The sequence below is a fragment of the Phyllobates terribilis genome, unplaced genomic scaffold (genome assembly GCF_046119375.1).
Source record: "Phyllobates terribilis strain yellow unplaced genomic scaffold, ASM4611937v1 Scaffold_11__3_contigs__length_659146591, whole genome shotgun sequence".
NCBI classification, from domain to species: Eukaryota; Metazoa; Chordata; class Amphibia; order Anura; family Dendrobatidae; genus Phyllobates; species Phyllobates terribilis.
The window spans coordinates 440117129-440138040 of NW_027362771.1; the positions used below are offsets into that span (position 1 = coordinate 440117129).

At 41.7% G+C, this 20912-nt stretch overlaps 1 protein-coding gene across 2 annotated transcripts in view; it reads right to left on the minus strand.

Moving 5' to 3' along the window:
* The window catches only part of RHCG (Rh family C glycoprotein), a 222534-nt gene that overhangs the window by 143136 nt on the left and 58486 nt on the right, over positions 1-20912 (minus strand). Inside the window, exon 1 of one of the 2 annotated variants that reach the window (XM_073653257.1) lies at positions 9600-9867. The exons of the other annotated variant lie outside the window; for it this stretch is intronic. Within the exon in view, the coding sequence (XP_073509358.1) occupies positions 9600-9786 (187 nt within the window). The 5' untranslated portion in view covers positions 9787-9867. Of the gene's footprint in view, positions 1-9599; positions 9868-20912 lie in introns of those variants that run through there. 2 annotated transcript variants of the gene reach the window in all.

Here is a 20912-nt window from a genome sequence, read left to right on the forward strand (position 1 = left end):
GGCACAAGTCGGTAGTGGGTACATGGAGTGAGCTCGCCCCATACCCAGCAGGTAATGACTGTTTGCTACAGCCAGGAACAATCGCAGATGGTGTAAAGTGCCGCCCGTGATTGTTAACCTGTATAATGCCGCTGTCAAACTTTGACACCAGCATTAACAAAGCGCCAGCAAGGGGGGGGGGCGCATTCAATGCAACCATCTGCCCACCCGTGATGTGATCGCAGAGCGCCGATGGGTTGCTATGACAGCAGGGGGTCTGTTGAAGACCTCCACGCTTGCCATTACAGAACTCCTTTGAAACCCTGCCTGTGGCCGAGCTTCATAGGAGAACGTGATTTTCACTATATGCAGAAATGCTGTGGCATCACTGTACACAGCACAAGTGATCAGAGGATCACAGGTTAAACTCCCCTAAGGGCACTAACAAGTACAGTGAAAAGTAAAAAAAAATGTTTTAAAAAATATAAAAATAAAATTAGAAAACATAACAGTTGAAATGATCCCCCTTTTCTCCCAGTAAAACTAACGATAATAAAAATACACGTATGTGGAAGCACCACATTCAGAAAAGTCTGATCTATCAAAATATAAAAATAATTAACCTGATCGGTAAACAGAGAAAAATTTAAGAACGCCAAAATTATGGGGTTTTTTTTAGTCGCTGCAATACCACAAAAAATGTTGGAACAAGTGATCAAAATGTCATATCCATCCCAAAATTGTATCAATAAACCCATTGTCTGACCCACAAAATATAAGCCCCCACACAGCTCCATCTACTGAAAAAATGAAAAAGTTTAGGGGCTCGGAAAATGGCGACACAACTCAATATATATTTTTTTTAACTTTATTTATTTTATTCACTTACATAGCGCCATTAATTCCATAGCGCTTTACAGACATTATGGGCCTTTACAGACATTATGGGCACTGTCCCCATTGGGGCTCACAATCTAGGTTCCCTATCAGTATGTCTTTGGAGTGTTGGAGGAAACCCACGCAAACACGGGGAGAACATACAAACCCCTTGCAGATGTTGTCCTTGGTGCGATTCTGATTTTTGTTTCACAAATAAAATAAAAACAACGAAAAATGGAAATTAGTAGCATCGGGAAGGGGTTAATTCACAAGTCAGATTCTAGATAAGCATGTTTCTTCTGGACTTTGTTCTAAAATGGATATTTTCTAATCTGTTTCCACCATGAACAATTAAATACCTGTTAAAATTCCAATTGTGGGACAGAAAAAAAGGGCGTAGTGTTTCTCCTTCATGTTGTCCAGTTAGTGTATGTAAACCTGTAAATGTACTCAAGCGACAAATTACCTGCAAGGTTAACTGAAGGTGACAATGGAACATAATGGTTTATCACTCTAATTTCTGATAATAATCAAGCATATTTGGGTTAAGCACAACATAAGTAGTTAGATATTAAATCATTAAATCCAATTCAATTACACCTCTGACCCTTTACACGGAATAACAGGTCATTCCCAGTTAAAAAGTGGCACAAAAGTTGAATGAATGAAAAAAAAGAATTTAGGACACATTATAAAAGCTTGTTTATCATTATTATTCTTTGAAATCAAAGAATATAATAGTTTAGTGGGTAGAGCAAACTATTCTACTAAGATGGATCTATAGGTGCGAGAAAAATCTCACAGAAATACAAATTTGGCTTAGATTAGAAGTAGTAACTACAATTTTTTTTCCCCCATAAATCAACAGGAAAAGTGAAAATAAGAAACTTTGTAATATATTGTATTTGAGAAAAATTGTTTTTTCACCCCACCTATCAGTCACTTTTTGTGCACTGGTTATTAGCAATCAAAAACTGCTCAAAGCTTTGTACCAATCTGTCTGCAGAGAGGTGGGAGAAACTAGAGGGACACAAAAGTAGAAAGGTACAAACAGAAACTGCTGAGACTTCGAGTGCAGTGAAAAAAAGATATTAGATGCAAGTCAGATGATAACCAGAATTTGTGTTATTCCTCATGTACACACACACAACAGCATTCTAAAAGTCTCCGGAAGTGCATTTAGAATTAAGTCGATTGCAGCTAAAAGCAGTTTGTTTGCCAATGGCCAAGCATGCAGTGTACTGAGGTTTACCTGGATAACCATGGATAGTCATTAGAAATCAAATAGCTTTTAGTTGCACTCAACTTGAAAATAGTTTTGGCCGCAATGTGTTAACCCAGGCCTAAAAGGGTTTCTGGGATAAAAATCTTTATGGCCTTTCTTTTGAATACCGAATCAATATCAGATCAGTGAGACCCCAAATACAGGTACCCCCAGCAGTTTGATGTGGCCACGATTTTTGCGTGAGTGCTGCAGCATTATTAAAGGTTACATTGATACATCTTAGCGATGATTGGATCTTTTGAAATTTGTATTAGTTGATTTGGCTTAATTTTCCCCCAAAAAATCTGATTTACGATTAATACATTTGCGTGAATCTCAATACTGGAAAACTTGTAATTGCCTGTAAAATACATGTGGGAGAGAGGAGAGAGTGAGAACCTCGCTGATCATAAGAGCCTACACTCTACAGGAGAGAGAGGACCCCTCTAACTGTAAAAGCTTACACTCTACATTAGAGAGAGGACCCTGTGACCATAAGAGCCTACACTCTACAGGAGAGAGAGGATCCTGCTGACCATAAGAGCTTACACTCTACATTAGAGAGAGGACCTGCTGACTATAAGAGCTTACACTCTACAGGAGAGAGAGGACCATGCTGACCATAAGAGCCTACACTCTACAGGAGAGAGAGGACCATGCTGACCTTAAGAGCCTACACTCTACAGGAGAGAGAGGATCCTGCTGACCATAAGAGCTTACACTCTACAGGAGAGAGAGAACCATGCTGACTATAAGAGCCTATACTCTACAGGAGAGAGAGGATCCAGCTGACCCTAAGAGCTTAAACTCTACAGGAGAGAGAGGACCATGCTGACCATAAGAGCCTACACTCTACAAGAGAGAGAGGACCATGCTGACCATAAGAGCTTAAACTCTACAGGAGAGAGAGGATCATGCTGACCATAAGAGCCTACACTCTACAGGAGAGAGAGGATCCTGCTGACCATAAGAGCTTACACTCTACAGGAGAGGGAGGACCATGCTGACCATAAGAGCTTATACTCTACAGAAGAAGCAGAGAACCCTGCTGACCATAAGAGCTTAAACTCTACAGGAGAGAGAGGACCATGCTGACCATAAGAGCCTCCACTCTGCAGGAGAGAGAGGACCCCGCTAACTATAAGAGCTTACACTCTACATTAGAGAGAGGATCCTGCTGACCATAAGAGCTTACACTCTACAGGAGAGGGAGGACCATGCTGACCATAAGAGCTTATACTCTTCAGAAGAAGGAGAGAACTCTGCTGACCATAAGAGCTTAAACTCTACAGGAGAGAGAGGACCATGCTGACCATAAGAGCCTCCACTCTGCAGGAGAGAGAGGACCCCGCTAAGTATACACTAAGTATACACTCTACATTAGAGAGAGGATTCTGCTGACCATAAGAGCTTACACTCTACAGGAGAGAGAGGACCATGCTGACCATAAGAGCTAACACTCTACAGGAGAGAGAGGATCCTGCTGTCCATAAGAGCTTATACTCTACAGGAGAGAGAGGACCACGCTGACCAAAAGTTGTCTAGGGGCAGCGTCAGACTTGTCTTTTCTCTGACTATGGTCCCCAGACGGATCTTCTAACTGTATTCTCTCTAAAATACAGCAGCATTTCAGGGAAAAATATATCTGCCCTAGCAGCAATTGTGCAGTCAGGCACTGATTCATGATGTCCATCATCTGGGTAGCATGAATCAGTTGACAGGCTCCCTTTAATTTAAAAGATGAAATCTCACCATAAAATTCAGGATTGAAACTGTTCAGAAAAACAAATGTAGAGTTCAAGTTATGTAAGAGTTAATATTGTTTAAGGAGAAATAATTGGGGTGCGGCTCTGGAGAGGTAAGCTTAAATTTAGTAATACTGCCTTAAGGGGAGGGTGGGTGTTTCTAGTCATTGGGCTTGTTTTATGAGGGCTATCTACAGAAAAACAAGTATCCAATAATCCAATATATCCATTTTGACATATTCCCCTTTCATAGACATTGCCACCTTTCAACTACTTTATTATTGAAAAAAAATAGTTTTACAGAAAAAGGGACAATGCAACTTTTCTTTTGCCCCTATTTTCTAGAGTAAAAAGGATTCTAATAGTGAGTTTTTATTTGTGGCTTATTCGTTATTTCATTTGCACATATTCTTGGGTTCCTTACTTTGCATTTATGTTTTTGTTTTTTTTGTTCGTCATTATGTGTGTGGTTTTGCTTATCCAGATGGTTAAGCATAATTTATCATTTGCTACATTTCAAAATGTTGTAAAAGTGTTGCTCAATTGTACTCCAGGGTCCTAAAAATCTGTCTATTTTTTTAATATGAATTGTTGAAGACTAGTATGCAATACTTTGAAGCTAATTTAAACGGTCATGCGACAAAAAGTGCAAATAAAGCAAGAGAGCAAAAAACAATCTTTGCATTTGCACAAAATTCATCCTGATGAATTTGCCATAAAATTTGATAATTCAAAAAGAAACACGTCAAAAATATGATTTAAAATATGCAAAAGGATAGTTTGGGGCTTTAAAGGGAATCTGTCAGTAGGAAATACCCTAATTAGCTGTCTATATGGACATGCAGGTCATAGAAAGTTGAGTAATTTTTCTTAATATGTAAATGAGCTGTTAAGATCTATAGCTCAGAAATAGATCTCCCTTATAATCTGCCTCATTTTAAATGAAAGGGAGCATTACTAATATGAGACATGCAATGACTGACAGTCTGCTCTCCTGATATACATGTCTCACACTGGTAACTCCCCTTTTCAATTAAAATAAGCTCTGGAGCCAGATTCTCATGCAGATCAGTGTCCATCCCATAGGCCTCGGCAGTTCATTTACATATTAAGAAAAAAGAAAAATGTGGATTTCTCTGGAAAGAGAGCATTGAACAGACTAAGAGATTTTCAACACTGATCCGGATTTTGAAAGGAGAGAAAAAGAACTGCAATTCAACATTGACAAATTTACTTCATTTATCAAGGGGAGGAAACATCATCAATTCCTTAGAGATCTGGCCGATTTTAAAGAAAATAGGGTTTACGATCTCCAGAATCTAACGTTTGGAGAAATAACTAATACCTCCTAGGACTATGATACTTCAAAAATGAGAGACCTCCAAAGGGGCGGAGAAGGCGAGGAAGAGGTAAACGTAGGAATAGAGGTAAGGGAAGGGGAATAGATATAAGTGGAGAAAGAATTTTGAGCTCCTCTAGGGTTTTACGCAAAGAGACATGTACTCCCCTAATCGCAAATACATCTTCTCAGGGGATAAATCATCCATCCCCAGCAGCCACTTCATCATCATTTTCCTCTTCCTCTTTTTTATCTCAAGGACCGCCCATCACGCACTATATGCTTCAAGAGGGAAAGGAATAAGAAAGGAACATCAAATATTTGGTTCTAAACGGATACAAGATTCAAACTAACGGAATCGAACCCTAATTATGATAGGTATCCACGCACATCAGAGAGATCGACTTGTGGTCAACTGCCATCTAGAAATAGTGAATTGTCCTCTGGTAGTTCTGGAGTGGAGAGTTAGAGGGATTCAGGGGATGATCTCAAGGTTATCAATTTATCCAATAAGACACTAACCTAACATGACATAAGATTGTTATCAAGAGGTTTGTCCTTTGTGCCAACAGCAAGGTTTGAGACCTCTGAATGGGCAAAGGTCTTAGCCCTTTTTATAAGAAAACTACGCTGGGCTAAATTTATAAAGCAGATGGATCACAATAAATGTAGAAATTTAGGGATTGATGAGACCAACCTAATGTGTGAAGAATTATGATCAGTGGTTCAATGTGAGATTGGCGAAGGACCATTCACCAAATTAAAAGCCAAAAGTAAAATTACCCCGCCGATATGTGATACCAGTCACACTGACATCGTTGATTGAATTTAAGTATATTAGAAAATAGTTTTCATTATAGCATTAAACAGATAGTTATTTTAGGAAGAAAATTACTTTAGACTTCGGACCACCCCTTTAATTAATAATTACACACATATATTGCCAATATCACAACTCAAAATGTTTGACGTGAATAATTTTGAGTAAATTATAAAGTGGGACTTGCATCATACAGTAGATTAATCTGTGAGAGTTATTTTTCATTGAATTCTCTTACATTGCTCAACACTTTTTATGATTTGGGGAGTTTCCTTCTGACTAATTCTTCTTGTCTAATTTTAATTCTGCACTTTGATGATCATGTACCTGGCTCCACTCCATCCTGAAAGATTAATCTACTTTTCACATGGAAATATAAAGTGGTCAGAGCCAAATTAGAACAAGTATGCATTTATTCAATGGCGTTTTGCTATGATCTCTAATAAGGGATTATTAAAGTAAATAGGTCATTGGTATGCTCAACATAAAATGTATTCATTTATTAATAAAGGGTTTTTCTACATTACTGGAGCGATTATAAACTTTAAATAAACTGCTAAATTGGTTCCATTGCAAAGATATTTGGGAACCCTCAAATGCAATAATACCTTTCAGCCTGTGTATTGTCAACTAGTCTGCAATGTAAAATTCAGTTTGCATGTATTCTGTATGGGGAGAAGGGAGTAAGTTTCTGCCAGCCAGCACTAGGAACTGGATAACACACAAGTCAGGTATGTTGAAATTCCACTACTCAATCCGCCTCTCTCCCGACTGAAAGATGCTACTGCGCATGCATGGGAGGCGGCCATTTTGGGGCATGTAAATTTCACATTGGCACAGAAATTACAAAGGCAGTATTTAAAATAGTAAGCAGGTCACTGAAAGTACAGTGACCAGTCAGAAGGCAGAGATACAAATACATAATGAGAGAATCAGTTACAGCCCCTCCCCGAAGGCCGCCCCGAAGCACAGCATATCATTATGGCAGAAATGAAAATAAAGATTATAAAAGAACCACTGGAAGGATTTCATCAAGCAAGGTATTATTTCACTCAGTGTAATGGCGCCCACCTGACAGTGCATGTGGTTTACTAAGCACAATCCTGCTGATAGGTGTGCTTTAAACAAAAATGGTGGATAACTATATAATCATTTATGAACATAGGTATAGTATGTGGTGTTCTGTGGCTCAATCATCCTTACGAACTTTCAAACACTTTCTGCCATGTTCAGATAGATATTGCCAGGTACATATAGATTATCACATAACGTTTAATCCCTTAGTGACTGAGCCAATTTTGACCTTCATGACCAAGCCAAATTTTACAATTCTGACCACTGTCACTTTATGAGGTAATAACTCTAACGCTTTAACAGATCCCACTGATTCTGAGATTTTTTTCGTGACATATTGTACTTCATGATAGTGGTAAAATGTATTCGATATGATTTGCATTTTATTGTGAAAAAAATGGAAATTTTGCAAATGTTTTAAAATTTTGCAATTTTCAAACTTTGAATTCTTATGCCCTTTAATCAGAGAGTTATGACACACAAAATAGTTAATAAATAACAATTCCACATGTCTACTTTACATCAGCACAATTTTTGAAACAATTTTTTTTGTTAGGAAGTTATAAGGGTTAAAAGTTGATCAGCATTTTCAAATTTTTCCAACAAAATTTATATAACCATTTTTTTAGGGACTGCATCACATTTAAAGTGACTTTGAGGGATCTATATTACAGAAAGTACCCAAAAGTGACATCAGTCTAAAAACTGCACCCCTCAAGGTGCTCAAAACCACATTCAAGAAGTTTATTAGCCTTTCAGGTGCTTCATGGGAACTGAAGCAACATGGTTGGAAAAAAATTAACATTTATCTTTTTTTCACAAAAATTTTACTTCAGACCCAAATTTTTTTATTTCCACAAAGGTAACCAGAGAAAATAGACCATAAAATTTGATGTTCAATTTCTCCTGAGCATATGTGGGGGAAAACCACTGTTTGGGCGCACGGCAGGGCTCAGAAGGGAAGGAGCACTGTGTGACTTTTGAATGTAAAATTGATTGGAATCGAGAAAGTTCGATCATGTACATCTCTGCCCCATTCAAAATGAAACACTGACTAGCCCTGTTCTTGAGATTACTTAGGGGTCCCAGTGGTTAGATAGATACTTAGCTATCTCCTATCCTGTAGATAGGAAATAACCTATCTTGAGAATAACCCTTTAAAAAACATCTCTCTGCATAGCTTAAAGCCCCCGTCTCACATAGCGAGATCGCTAGCGAGATCGCTGCTGTGTCACGGTTTTGGTGACGCAACAGCGACCTCACCAGCGATGTCGCTATGTGTGATCAGGCCCCTGCTGTGAGGTCGCTGATCGCTGCAAAGTGTCCTGGACCATTTTTTGGTCGTTGCCCTCCCGCTGGTCAGCACACATCGCTGTGTGTGACCAGCGGGAGCAGCGATCAAGCTGGTAATCATGATAAACATCGGGTTACTAGGGGCACACGCGCACCTAGTAACCCGTTGTTTATCATGGTTACGAGCCTGCTAAAGTGAGCGGTAACCTCCCGCTCACTGTAGCAGGCTGGTAACCATGATAAACAACGGGTTACTAGGTGCGCGTGTGCCCCTAGTAACTCGATGTTTACCATGGTTACCAGCCTGCTCCTGCTTCAGCAGCAGGCTGGTAACCAGGAGCAGGACATTGTGGAAAGATTCTTTCCACGATGTCGCTGCTCCCCTGATCGTTGGTGAGCCTGCCTGTTTGACAGCTCACCAGCGACCACATAGCGACGCAGCAACGATCCCTGACAGGTCGTATCGTTGTCGGGATCGTTGCAGCGTCGCTAAGTGTGATGGGGCCTTAAGACTTGTGCTTAGATAAATAAAAGTACAACCCTTTACTTTATAGCAATGATTTAGCTGCTTAGTAACTAATGGTTGTGTTACCTTAAACATCAATAAGGTATTATGATTTCAGCAAACAAGGGTTATTCTTTGTACAAGGTAAGTCACACAATTCCCCAATATACATTGCGTACCAATTCTCTATCGTTTTGAAGATCTGTGCTTGCCATCATTAGTTAGGAGCCTTCATTGTATGGTTACTGAGCCTATAAATCAGTTCCGATCATGTGATAGGCACAGGTACAGGACTAATTACAGGTATTAGGGCAATGTCTTATAACGAGCTGAACACCCGTGCGTTCATCACATGACCATGGACAGATTTCTATTTGCGGGAAGTAAAAAACAATTGAATGGAGAAAGCATCTAGGATCTGCTTTCATATACTATTACTGAAAATCCAAGTGTCCACATATTGCCGTAGATGATGTATCAATCATCTTACAATTACTAGGAGTTGTCAAGTTCAAGTTAGATTTCAGCCAATGTTGCTTAATGGTGCAGACATGACAAAGAACTTTTAGAAAGCACAGTGTTGGGGATATCTTAATTCGTCTTTTTTTTTTTTGTAAAACTAAGTAAAAGTTTTCTACATTATTCTACAGTGCTCAGATCTAAAAAAAAAAAAAAAAAAATTACATTGGAAATGTACTTACTTGAGTACCTAAAATAATAGTCATTTTCAATGTCACTGGAGATGCCATTAAGAGCCATGTATTCTTTCCAGTGGGGATCAGCGGCAAAATCATAACGTACAAACACTCCAAACAAGACTATCATAGCAATCTCAAACAAGAAGCAGATGAGTGGCAGTTTCCATCTCATGCTGGTGTTTCTTATCATAGTGGAGCTTTAGTGAATAACTTCCTTCTCGTAGTTATCTGTGGAGTCGTATTACAGCTCGCAGTTTTTGTAAAGGATCTCTTTTATATAGGGTGCGTCTCTAGGGGTGTAACTGCTATACATTTTTGTCACCAAGTTCACGCAACTTATTACGAATAGGGAGGAGAGTGGAGAATGCATAATACGTTTGGTACAATGTGTAGATATTCGACAGGTCAATTAAGTAAATAAGGGAGTTGAAGAACACTTTGTGCAAGGATGCAACAAATACATATCGAGCTGCCAAAACTTCAGCAATGTGTGTCCCCATAGTTGTTACAGATTTTTTTCCAACTATATAAGCACATAAATTAATGAGCTTACCAATGAAAAATATTTCATACAGGGGCATGAGCAATAAACCAAAACCTAGGATAAAACAGTCAGCATATAAGAAGGTGTTGGAAGATCAGATCATCTAGGGACCATCTGCTGGAATTACTTATGATTGGGGAAATTTGCTGTATTAATGAAAGGGAAATCCAGTATTTCACAGCACAACACCTCTATGTAAGGCCACGGCCCCACTATCAGTTTTTGGTCAGTATTAGAGATGAGCGTTGTTCTACTCGAACTGTTCGCCAATCTCAAATTCGAGCTGTTTTGGGCGGTGTTCGAGCCGTTCGGCGAACACGAACAATTTGAGAAAAATTCGGCTGTTCGAGGTTATGTTCGATAACTGTTCGTGCACCAAAATCATAACTGGATTTTTTCTCAGTAATGATGAAAATTAATGTTAATACGCAGTTTGAGTGTACAGCGGGGTGGGGGGAGGGGCAGGGGATGGATCTCTGCAGGAACAATGAAGATCTCCATTTTTTTTTCTCTTTCCCGCATTTACAGTGGGGAGGTGCAATCTGTCAGCCTATCAGCAGCGCACACACGGAGCGAAGTGTTTTTTTTCACACAAGCAAGGGCATGTGTCATTGGCAGTGTATGTCACATGTCCTTGCCCTATAAGACCAAGCCATTTTCCCCGTCGCCACCATTTTCTCACTGCTGCAGCTGCGTGTTAGACGGCACCGCTGTTGCTGTGTGCGCTATACCTTGTTAATTTCAAGCCAATTTTCGCACAAATATACAGATAGCTTGGGAGTAGGGAATAGTTGTGATTGCAGTCCTTTTAAGGACTAGGTTACAGCATTTCCTACGACTTTTATCAGGCAGGTCTGTGCTCTTAAATAGATAGGTTGTGGGAGTAAAGACTAATTGTAATTGGAGTCCTTTTCAGGACTAGGTTACATCAGTTCCTATCAGTTTTTGCCAGGCAGGTCTGTGCCAGTGCTGTGCAAGTTTTTTTCACAGCATTTGGCTGAATCTAGCAAAGCTAATCCTTTTTGGCCTATTGCAGAGTGTGTTAGTCAGTGGAGTAGCCTATCTGTGTTGCAAGATATACCACCTGTGTATAGAATACCAATTTTTTTACTGCACCTAGTGAAGTAAAATCTTTTGGGCATAGCATCATTCTATTAGTCCATCTATACTGACCTCCATCAGGTTGCAAACTGAATCTAATTTTTTTCTGCATCTAGCTCTGAAAAAATATTGGGCTTCTAGCTGTGTGTGGGTCTTGTTCTATTAATCCATCTATACTGACCTCCATCAGGTTGCAAACTGAATATAATTTTTTTCTGCATCTAGCTCTGAAAAAATATTGGGCTTCTAGCTGTGTGTGGGTCTTGTTCTATTAATCCATCTATACTGACCTCCATCAGGTTGCAAACTGAATATAATTTTTTTCTGCATCTAGCTCTGAAAAAATATTGGGCTTCTAGCTGTGTGTGGGTCTTGTTCTATTAATCCATCTATACTGACCTCCATCAGGTTGCAAACTGAATATAATTTTTTTCTGCATCTAGCTCTGAAAAAATATTTGGCCTTCTAGCAGTGTGTGGGACTTGTTCTCTTAGTCCACCTATACTGACCTCCATCAGGTTGCAAACTGAATATATTTTTTTCTGCATCTACCTCTGAAAAAATATTGGGCTTCTAGCTGTGTGTGGGACTTGTTGTATTAGTCCATCTATACTGACCTCCATCAGGTTGCAAACTGAATATATTTTTTTCTGCATCTACCTCTGAAAAAATATTGGGCTTCTAGCTGTGTGTGGGTCTTGTTCTATTAATCCATCTATACTGACCTCCATCAGGTTGCAAACTGAATATAATTTTTTTCTGCATCTAGCTCTGAAAAAATATTGGGCTTCTAGCTGTGTGTGGGTCTTGTTCTATTAATCCATCTATACTGACCTCCATCAGGTTGCAAACTGAATATAATTTTTTTCTGCATCTAGCTCTGAAAAAATATTGGGCTTCTAGCTGTGTGTGGGTCTTGTTCTATTAATCCATCTATACTGACCTCCATCAGGTTGCAAACTGAATATAATTTTTTTCTGCATCTAGCTCTGAAAAAATATTTGGCCTTCTAGCAGTGTGTGGGACTTGTTCTATTAGTCCACCTATACTGACCTCCATCAGGTTGCAAACTGAATATATTTTTTTCTGTATCTACCTCTGAAAAAATATTGGGCTTCTAGCTGTGTGTGGGACTTGTTGTATTAGTCCATCTATACTGACCTCCATCAGGTTGCAAACTGAATATATTTTTTTCTGCATCAACCTCTGAAAAAATATTGGGCTTCTAGCTGTGTATGGGTCTTGTTCTATTAATCCATCTATACTGACCTCCATCAGGTTGCAAACTGAATATAATTTTTTTCTGCATCTAGCTCTGAAAAAATATTGGGCTTCTAGCTGTGTGTGGGTCTTGTTCTATTAATCCATCTATACTGACCTCCATCAGGTTGCAAACTGAATATAATTTTTTTCTGCATCTAGCTCTGAAAAAATATTGGGCTTCTAGCTGTGTGTGGGTCTTGTTCTATTAATCCATCTATACTGACCTCCATCAGGTTGCAAACTGAATATATTTTTTTCTGCATCTACCTCTGAAAAAATATTGGGCTTCTAGCTGTGTGTGGGTCTTGTTCTATTAATCCATCTATACTGACCTCCATCAGGTTGCAAACTGAATATAATTTTTTTCTGCATCTAGCTCTGAAAAAATATTTGGCCTTCTAGCAGTGTGTGGGACTTGTTCTATTAGTCCACCTATACTTACCTCCATCAGGTTGCAAACTGAATATATTTTTTTCTGCATCTACCTCTGAAAAAATATTGGGCTTCTAGCTGTGTGTGGGACTTGTTCTATTAATCCATCTATACTGACCTCCATCAGGTTGCAAATTGAATATAATTTTTTTCTGCATCTAGCTCTGAAAAAATATTGGGCTTCTAGCTGTGTGTGGGTCTTGTTCTATTAATCCATCTATACTGACCTCCATCAGGTTGCAAACTGAATATAATTTTTTTCTGCATATAGCTCTGAAAAAATATTGGGCTTCTAGCTGTGTGTGGGTCTTGTTCTATTAATCCATCTATACTAACCTCCATCAGGTTGCAAACTGAATATAATTTTTTTCTGCATCTAGCTCTGAAAAAATATTGGGCTTCTAGCTGTGTGTGGGTCTTGTTCTATTAATCCATCTATACTGACCTCCATCAGGTTGCAAACTGAATATAATTTTTTTCTGCATCTAGCTCTGAAAAAATATTTGGCCTTCTAGCAGTGTGTGGGACTTGTTCTATTAGTCCACCTATACTGACCTCCATCAGGTTGCAAACTGAATATATTTTTTTCTGCATCTACCTCTGAAAAAATATTGGGCTTCTAGCTGTGTGTGGGACTTGTTGTATTAGTCCATCTATACTGACCTCCATCAGGTTGCAAACTGAATATATTTTTTTCTGCATCTACCTCTGAAAAAATATTGGGCTTCTAGCTGTGTGTGGGTCTTGTTCTATTAATCCATCTATACTGACCTCCATCAGGTTGCAAACTGAATATAATTTTTTTCTGCATCTAGCTCTGAAAAAATATTTGGCCTTCTAGCAGTGTGTGGGACTTGTTCTATTAGTCCACCTATACTGACCTCCATCAGGTTGCAAACTGAATATATTTTTTTCTGCATCTACCTCTGAAAAAATATTGGGCTTCTAGCTGTGTGTGGGTCTTGTTCTATTAATCCATCTATACTGACCTCCATCAGGTTGCAAACTGAATATAATTTTTTTCTGCATCTAGCTCTGAAAAAATATTGGGCTTCTAGCTGTGTGTGGGTCTTGTTCTATTAATCCATCTATACTGACCTCCATCAGGTTGCAAACTGAATATAATTCTTTTCTGCATCTAGCTCTGAAAAAATATTTGGCCTTCGAGCAGTGTGGGGGACTTGTTCTATTAGTCCACCTATACTGACCTCCATCAGGTTGCAAACTGAATATATTTTTTTCTGCATCTACCTCTGAAAAAATATTGGGCTTCTAGCTGTGTGTGGGACTTGTTGTATTAGTCCATCTATACTGACCTCCATCAGGTTGCAAACTGAATATATTTTTTTCTGCATCTACCTCTGAAAAAATATTGGGCTTCTAGCTGTGTGTGGGTCTTGTTCTATTAATCCATCTATACTGACCTCCATCAGGTTGCAAACTGAATATAATTTTTTTCTGCATCTAGCTCTGAAAAAATATTTGGCCTTCTAGCAGTGTGTGGGACTTGTTCTATTAGTCCACCTATACTGACCTCCATCAGGTTGCAAACTGAATATATATTTTTCTGCATCTACCTCTGAAAAAATATTGGGCTTCTAGCTGTGTGTGGGACTTGTTGTATTAGTCCATCTATACTGACCTCCATCAGGTTGCAAATTGAATATAATTTTTTTCTGCATCTAACCCAGCCAATAGTTTTGGCCTAATACCACAGTTTGGCCACTCAGCTCTGCTCGGTTACCATCCATTGTTTTTTTGTGCAAACAACTCCAGAGTTGTGAATTAGTTAACCACCAAAATGAGTGGAAAAAGGCCTGCTGCTGGTGGAAAGGGGAATAGGCGTGTTGGGAAGGGGAAAAAAGGTTGTGTCCGTGGGGTAGGTGTTAAAGCAACAGTAACATCTGCAGAAGAAAGACCATCTTCCAGCCAAACTAAAATGTCTACTTCTTTTAGCGGACAATGTGATAAGATCCCTTTCTTACGGCCACGCCAATCGCTACAAATTCCAGATGAGGCACAAAAACAGCAGGTGCTTCAACGGATATCAAGTGCTCCTTTAAATGGGCTCTCCTCCACATCAACTTCAACATCACAAATACTCCAGTCCTCAAAGGTGTCACCCAAATCGCACTTGCTTCCTCACAGCTCCCAAATCTCCAGCTGCCCATCTGAGTATGAGGTAGAACAGATGGTTGAGTCTGCAGAGCTGTTTACTCATACTATAGCCTGGGAATCAGAGGTCGACTCCAGCGCTTCTGTGAATCCAGACGAGGAAATGATCTGCACTGATGCCCAGAATCTTTATGAGTCGGATCCAGGACCAGACGCAGAAGGTTCTGACCATAATGTAGACCCTCATTCCCAAACTGTAACTCCTGTTGGTGGAGACAATGAGGAAGACGATGATAAGACTCAAATACCTGATTGGAGCGACAACTTTAGTTTTTTGTCAGGGCAGGAACAGGTTGGCTCTGAGGACGACGGGTGTGATAACACACAGGGTGATGATGATGAGGTTGGAGATCCCACTTACTGTCAACCCACAGTCAGCCAAGAGATGAGGTCAGCAGAGGAGGTGGAGGAAGATGCTAGTGACGACGAGGTCAGGTTGCGCCTTCCTGGACAGAGACGTAGTACTGAAAGCACGTCAACAACTGCATCCTCAAACACAACTCTGCCTCTCACCACAAGTCGTGGTGGCTCTTCAGGTCGCATGGGTGCTAAGCCTTGCATAGCCTGGGCATTTTTTCAGATCGATAAAGATGACCCAACTCGTGTTATCTGTAACATTTGTCAGCAAAAGCTAAGTAGAGGCCAAAAAATACATAGTTTGAGTACTTCATGCATGAACCGGCACATGGACATGAAGCATAAGTTGCAGTGGGAAGCTCAGTGTGCTACAATGCGGCCTAGCCGGCCGGGCCAACCACCAACTGCCATATCTTGTGCATCCGCGGCCTCTTCATCCTCTGTGACTGGGGGGACAGCAGTCACACCTGTTTTGGGGCGCAGACCTGCCACCTCTTTACCCGCAACAGCCAGCGTGATTGGCAGGTCATCATTTTCTTTGGAGGTGGGAACACCAGCTGGTGTTGAGCGCTGTCCGACATTGATAGCACCACCTTTGGATCAAGGCAACCTAACATGTCCGCCTGCATCTTCCTCACAGACCGGCAGTTTGCCGGGGACACCCTTATCAACCCCGTCTAAGCACAATAGCCAGCCCTCGGTCCCTCAGATGTGGACAAGTAAAAGAACATTTCCTCCTAGCCATGAGAAAGCTAAGAGGTTGAATTTCACCATCTGCAAGCTCTTGGCTACAGAAATGCTGCCTTTCCGCCTGGTGGACACAGAGGATTTTCGAGACCTTATGTCCGTCGCAGTGCCCCAGTACCAGATGCCCAGTCGGCACTACTTCTCAAAGAAAGGTGTGCCTGCGCTCCACCAGCATGTCGCACACAACATCACCGCTTCTTTGAGAAACTCTGTGTGTGACTGGGTGCATTTCACCACAGACACTTGGACGAGTAGGCATGGACAGGGGCGTTACATGTCGCTGACTGGGCACTGGGTAACTATGGTGACAGCAGAACAAGGGGCTGCTGTCCAAGTCTTGCCATCCCCACGAGTTGTGCGTCAATCCTCTTTATGTCAAAGTTCCTCCACTGCTTCTGCCTCCTCAACCTCCTCTCGGTCTTCCACCTGCACCCAAAGCCTGTCTGGTCATGCCACAAGCTTTCTAACTGCGCAGAAGGGATCCTGCACACCTCCTTACTATGCTGGCAGTAGGGCTCAACGTCATCAGGCGGTTTTTACTTTGAAATGTCTGGGAAATGTGAGTCACACAGCTGAGGAGTTGTGGTCAGCTCTGGAGAACCAATTTTATGAATGGTTGTCTCCACTGGACCTGAAACCAGGGAAGGCCGTGTGCGACAATGCTGCAAACCTGGGTGTGGCCCTTCGCCGGGGCAATGTCACACACGTGCCTTGTATGGCTCACGTGTTGAACCTGGTTGTCCAGCAATTTTTAGCCCACTATCCCAGACTAGATGGCCTTCTGCAGAGGGCACGGTCGCTGTGTGCTCACTTCCGCCATTCGCATCCCGCAGCTCAGCGACTTACATCTCTACAGAAGTCGTTGGGCCTGCCACTTCACCGGCTAAAATGCGATGTGCCTACCCGGTGGAATTCAACTCTGCACATGTTATAGCGACTGTGGCAGCACCGACAAGCCCTGGTGCAATACGTTCTGACGTATAGCCTGGGCCAACGAGATCCAGAGGTGGGGCAAATCACGCTGGAGGAGTGGTCTCAGATCAGGGACCTATGCACCCTTCTGCACAGTTTTGAAATGGCGACGAAGATGTTTAGTGCTGACGATGCCATTATCAGCATGACTATTCCGGTGATTTACATGCTGGAGCACATGTTAAACAGAATTCGGAGTCAGGTGGTGGCACAAGAGGAGGTGGAGGAAGTAGAGGAGGAGGAGTTGTATGCGGAAGGGCTAACATCTGCAAGGTCCAGACGGTCGGCAGCACCAAGGCGGCAGGCATGTGAGGGTGGGGGAGATGGTTTTACCAGGGCGCATGGTAGCAGCCAAACTAGTGAGGAAGGTGCAGGAGCCCAGGAAGAAGTGGAGGACGAACTGATGGAAGACTCATCAGATGAGGGAGACCTTGATCACATTTCTGTTGTGCAAGGTTGGGGGGAGAGGACAGAGGAAGGAAGCATGATTGTTACCTCGCCACCAACACAACAGGGACTTGGTGCTCCTGGATGCGCAACACACATGAGTGCCTTCTTGCTGCACTGCCTGCAACATGACCCTCGAATTGTGAGAATTAGAAATAATCCTGACTACTGGGTTGCCACACTGTTAGATCCCCGGTACAAAAGTAAATTTGCAGATATTATTCCTGTCATAGAAAGAGATGCACGTATGCAGGAGTATCAGCAGAGACTGTTGCAGAATCTTACATGTGCTTTTCCACAAAACACCAGTGGTGCACGTAGTGAATCTCACAGTTCCAACTTGCCAACCGTGGGACCGTCAAGTGTTCAGCACTAGAGATGAGCGGTGTTCAACTAGAACTGTTCGCCAATCTCAAATTCGAGCTGTTTTGGGCGGTGTTCGAGTTGTTCGACGAACCCGAACGATTTGCAAAAAATTCGGCTGTTCGAGGTTATGTTCGATAACTGTTCGTGCACCAAAAGCGTGTCCTGCATGTCTGGTGCTATTTAGAGCACCAATCATGCAGTGATTGTCTGCCACTCACTGTAATGCCACAGCCATGGTGGTTGTGGCATTACAGTGATTGCCCAAATCGATGGGAACTGTGCTCACAGTGAAACACGAAAAGCGGCAATTCAGCAGCGGCATACACCGGTACCCGACAATTTAGAACCGAAAGAATAGAGCATCACACATAGATTAGATAGATATAAACATGTCAGCCACATATATACGAAGTACAGTGAAAGTGCTGCTTACTGTACTTGTCATTTAGCGTAAAGGATTTATCAAAAAAAATAATAGTGTTTTCATGCACCCGTCTCTTTAAAAAAGCCGGCCGGCAATTCAGCAGCGGTACCCGATAATTTAGAATAGAAGGAATAGAGAATCACACATAGATTAGATAGATAGAAACATGTCAGTCACATATATATGAAGTACAGTGACAGTGTTGATTACTGTACTTGTCATTTAGTGTAAAGGATTTATCAAAAAAAATAATAGTGTTTTCATGCACCGTCTCTTTAAAAAAGCCGGCCGGCAATTCAGCATCTGTACCCAACAATTTAGAATAGAAGGAATAGAGAATCACACATAGATTAGATAGATAGAAACATGTCAGTCACATATATATGAAGCACAGTGACAGTGTTGCTTACTGTACTTGTCATTTAGTGTAAAGGATTTATTAAAAAAAATAATAGTGTTTTCATGCACCGTCTCTTTAAGAAAGCCAGCCGGCAATTCAGCATCTGTACCTGACAATTTATAACAGACAGAATAGAGCTTCACACATAGATTAGATAGATAGAAACATGTCAGTCACATATATATGAAGTACAGTGATAGTGTTGGTTACTGTACTTGTCATTTAGTATTAAAATAAAGGATTTATTATTAAAAAAATTGGCGTGGGGTTCCCCTTAATTTTAGTCTCTAGCGGAGGTTAAGCAGACAGCTGGGGCAGATGTTTGAAGCCTGGGAAGGGGGTAATACCCACGGAGCTTCCCAGGCTACTAATATCAGCCCCCAGCTGAATACATAGCCTTTACTAGCTATTAAAATGGGGGACCCCCCCAAAAAAATGACGTGGGGTCCCCCCTAATTTAATAGCTAGCAAAGGCTAGGCAGACAGCTGGGGGCTGATATTAATAGCCCAGGAAGGGAGCCATGAATATTGGCCCCCTCCCAGGCTAGAAACACCAGCCGTCAGCCGCCCCAGAAATGGCGCATTCATAGGATGCGCCAATTCTGGCACTTAGCCTCGCTCTTACACGCTGCCCTGGTGCGGTGGCAGGGGGTAATAGGGCTGGGGTTGATGTCAGCTTATAATGCCAGCTGACATCAAGCCCAGGTTAGTAATGGAGAGGCGTCTATAAGACACCCCCATTACTAACCCCATAGTCAAAGTTAAAAAAAACACAAACACCCAGAATAAAGTCCTTTAATTGAAATAAAGACACAATCCTTTATTGTTCTAAATTAAACCATACTTACCGTCACGCCCATTCCAGCTGAAGCCAACGATCTCCTGTAATAAAAATAAAATAATAAAGCAACCTCATCCTTACCTTTCCATGGTTCCCACGACAGCTTCAGCTCTGCTACATCGAGATGACAGGCTGGACCGCAGCAGAATGCCGCCATCCAGCCTGTCATCCCGCAGACACTGAGAAGCGCAGGCATGCTTGCGCTCCACATTGTCTCTCTGTGACGGCATAAAGATGAGCCGAGGTCATGTCCAATGAACTCGGCTCACCTCATGCACGTCACTTACAGCGTGGGAGAATTCTCACGCTGAAGCGCTGAGTGCAGGAGAATTTTCCCACGCTGTCAGTGAGGTGCATGAGGTGAGCTGAGTTCATTGGACATGAGCTCACCTCATGCACGTCACTGACAGCGTGGGAGAATTCTCCTGCACTCAGCACTTCAGCGTGAGAATTTTCCCACGCTGTCAGTGACGTGCATGAGGTGAGCCGAGTTCATTGGACATGACCTCGGCTCATCTGGATGCCGTCACAGCGAGACACTGAGGAGCGCAAGCATGCCTGCTCTTCTCAGTGTCTGCGGCATGACAGGCTGGATGGCAGCGTTCTGCTGCGGTCCAGCCTGTCATCTCGATGTAGCAGAGCTGAAGCTGTCGTGGGAACCATGGAAAGGTAAGGATGAGGTTGGTTTACTATTTTTCTTTTATTGCAGGAGATCGTTGGCTTTAGCTGGAATGGGCGTGATGGTAAGTATAGTTTAATTTAGAACAATAAAGAATTGTGTGTTTATTTCAATTAAAGGACTTTATTCTGGGTGTTGTGTTTTTTTTAAATACTTTACTAGAAATTCATGGCGGTCATGTCTAATACTGGCGTGACCCCATGAATTTTGGGCTTGGGGCCAGCTGATAATACCAAGCTGGCCCTAACCCCTTTATTACCCAGTGAGCCACCGCACCAGGGCCCTGGATGAGTTGGGTACAGCGCCAGAAGATGGCGCTTGTATGAACGCGCCATTTTCCGGGGTGGCTGCGGACTGCAATTTGCAGCGGGGGGGGGCCAGAAAGCTTGGGCCTCCCTGCGCTGCAGATTCCAGCCCCCAGCTGCCTAGTTGTACCTGGCTGGACACAAAAATAGGGCGAAGCCCCACGTATTTTTTTTTTTAATTATTTCATGAAATTCATGAAATAATTAAGAAAAAAAGGCCTTCCCTATATTGTTGTGTCCGGCCAGGTACAAATAGTCAGCTG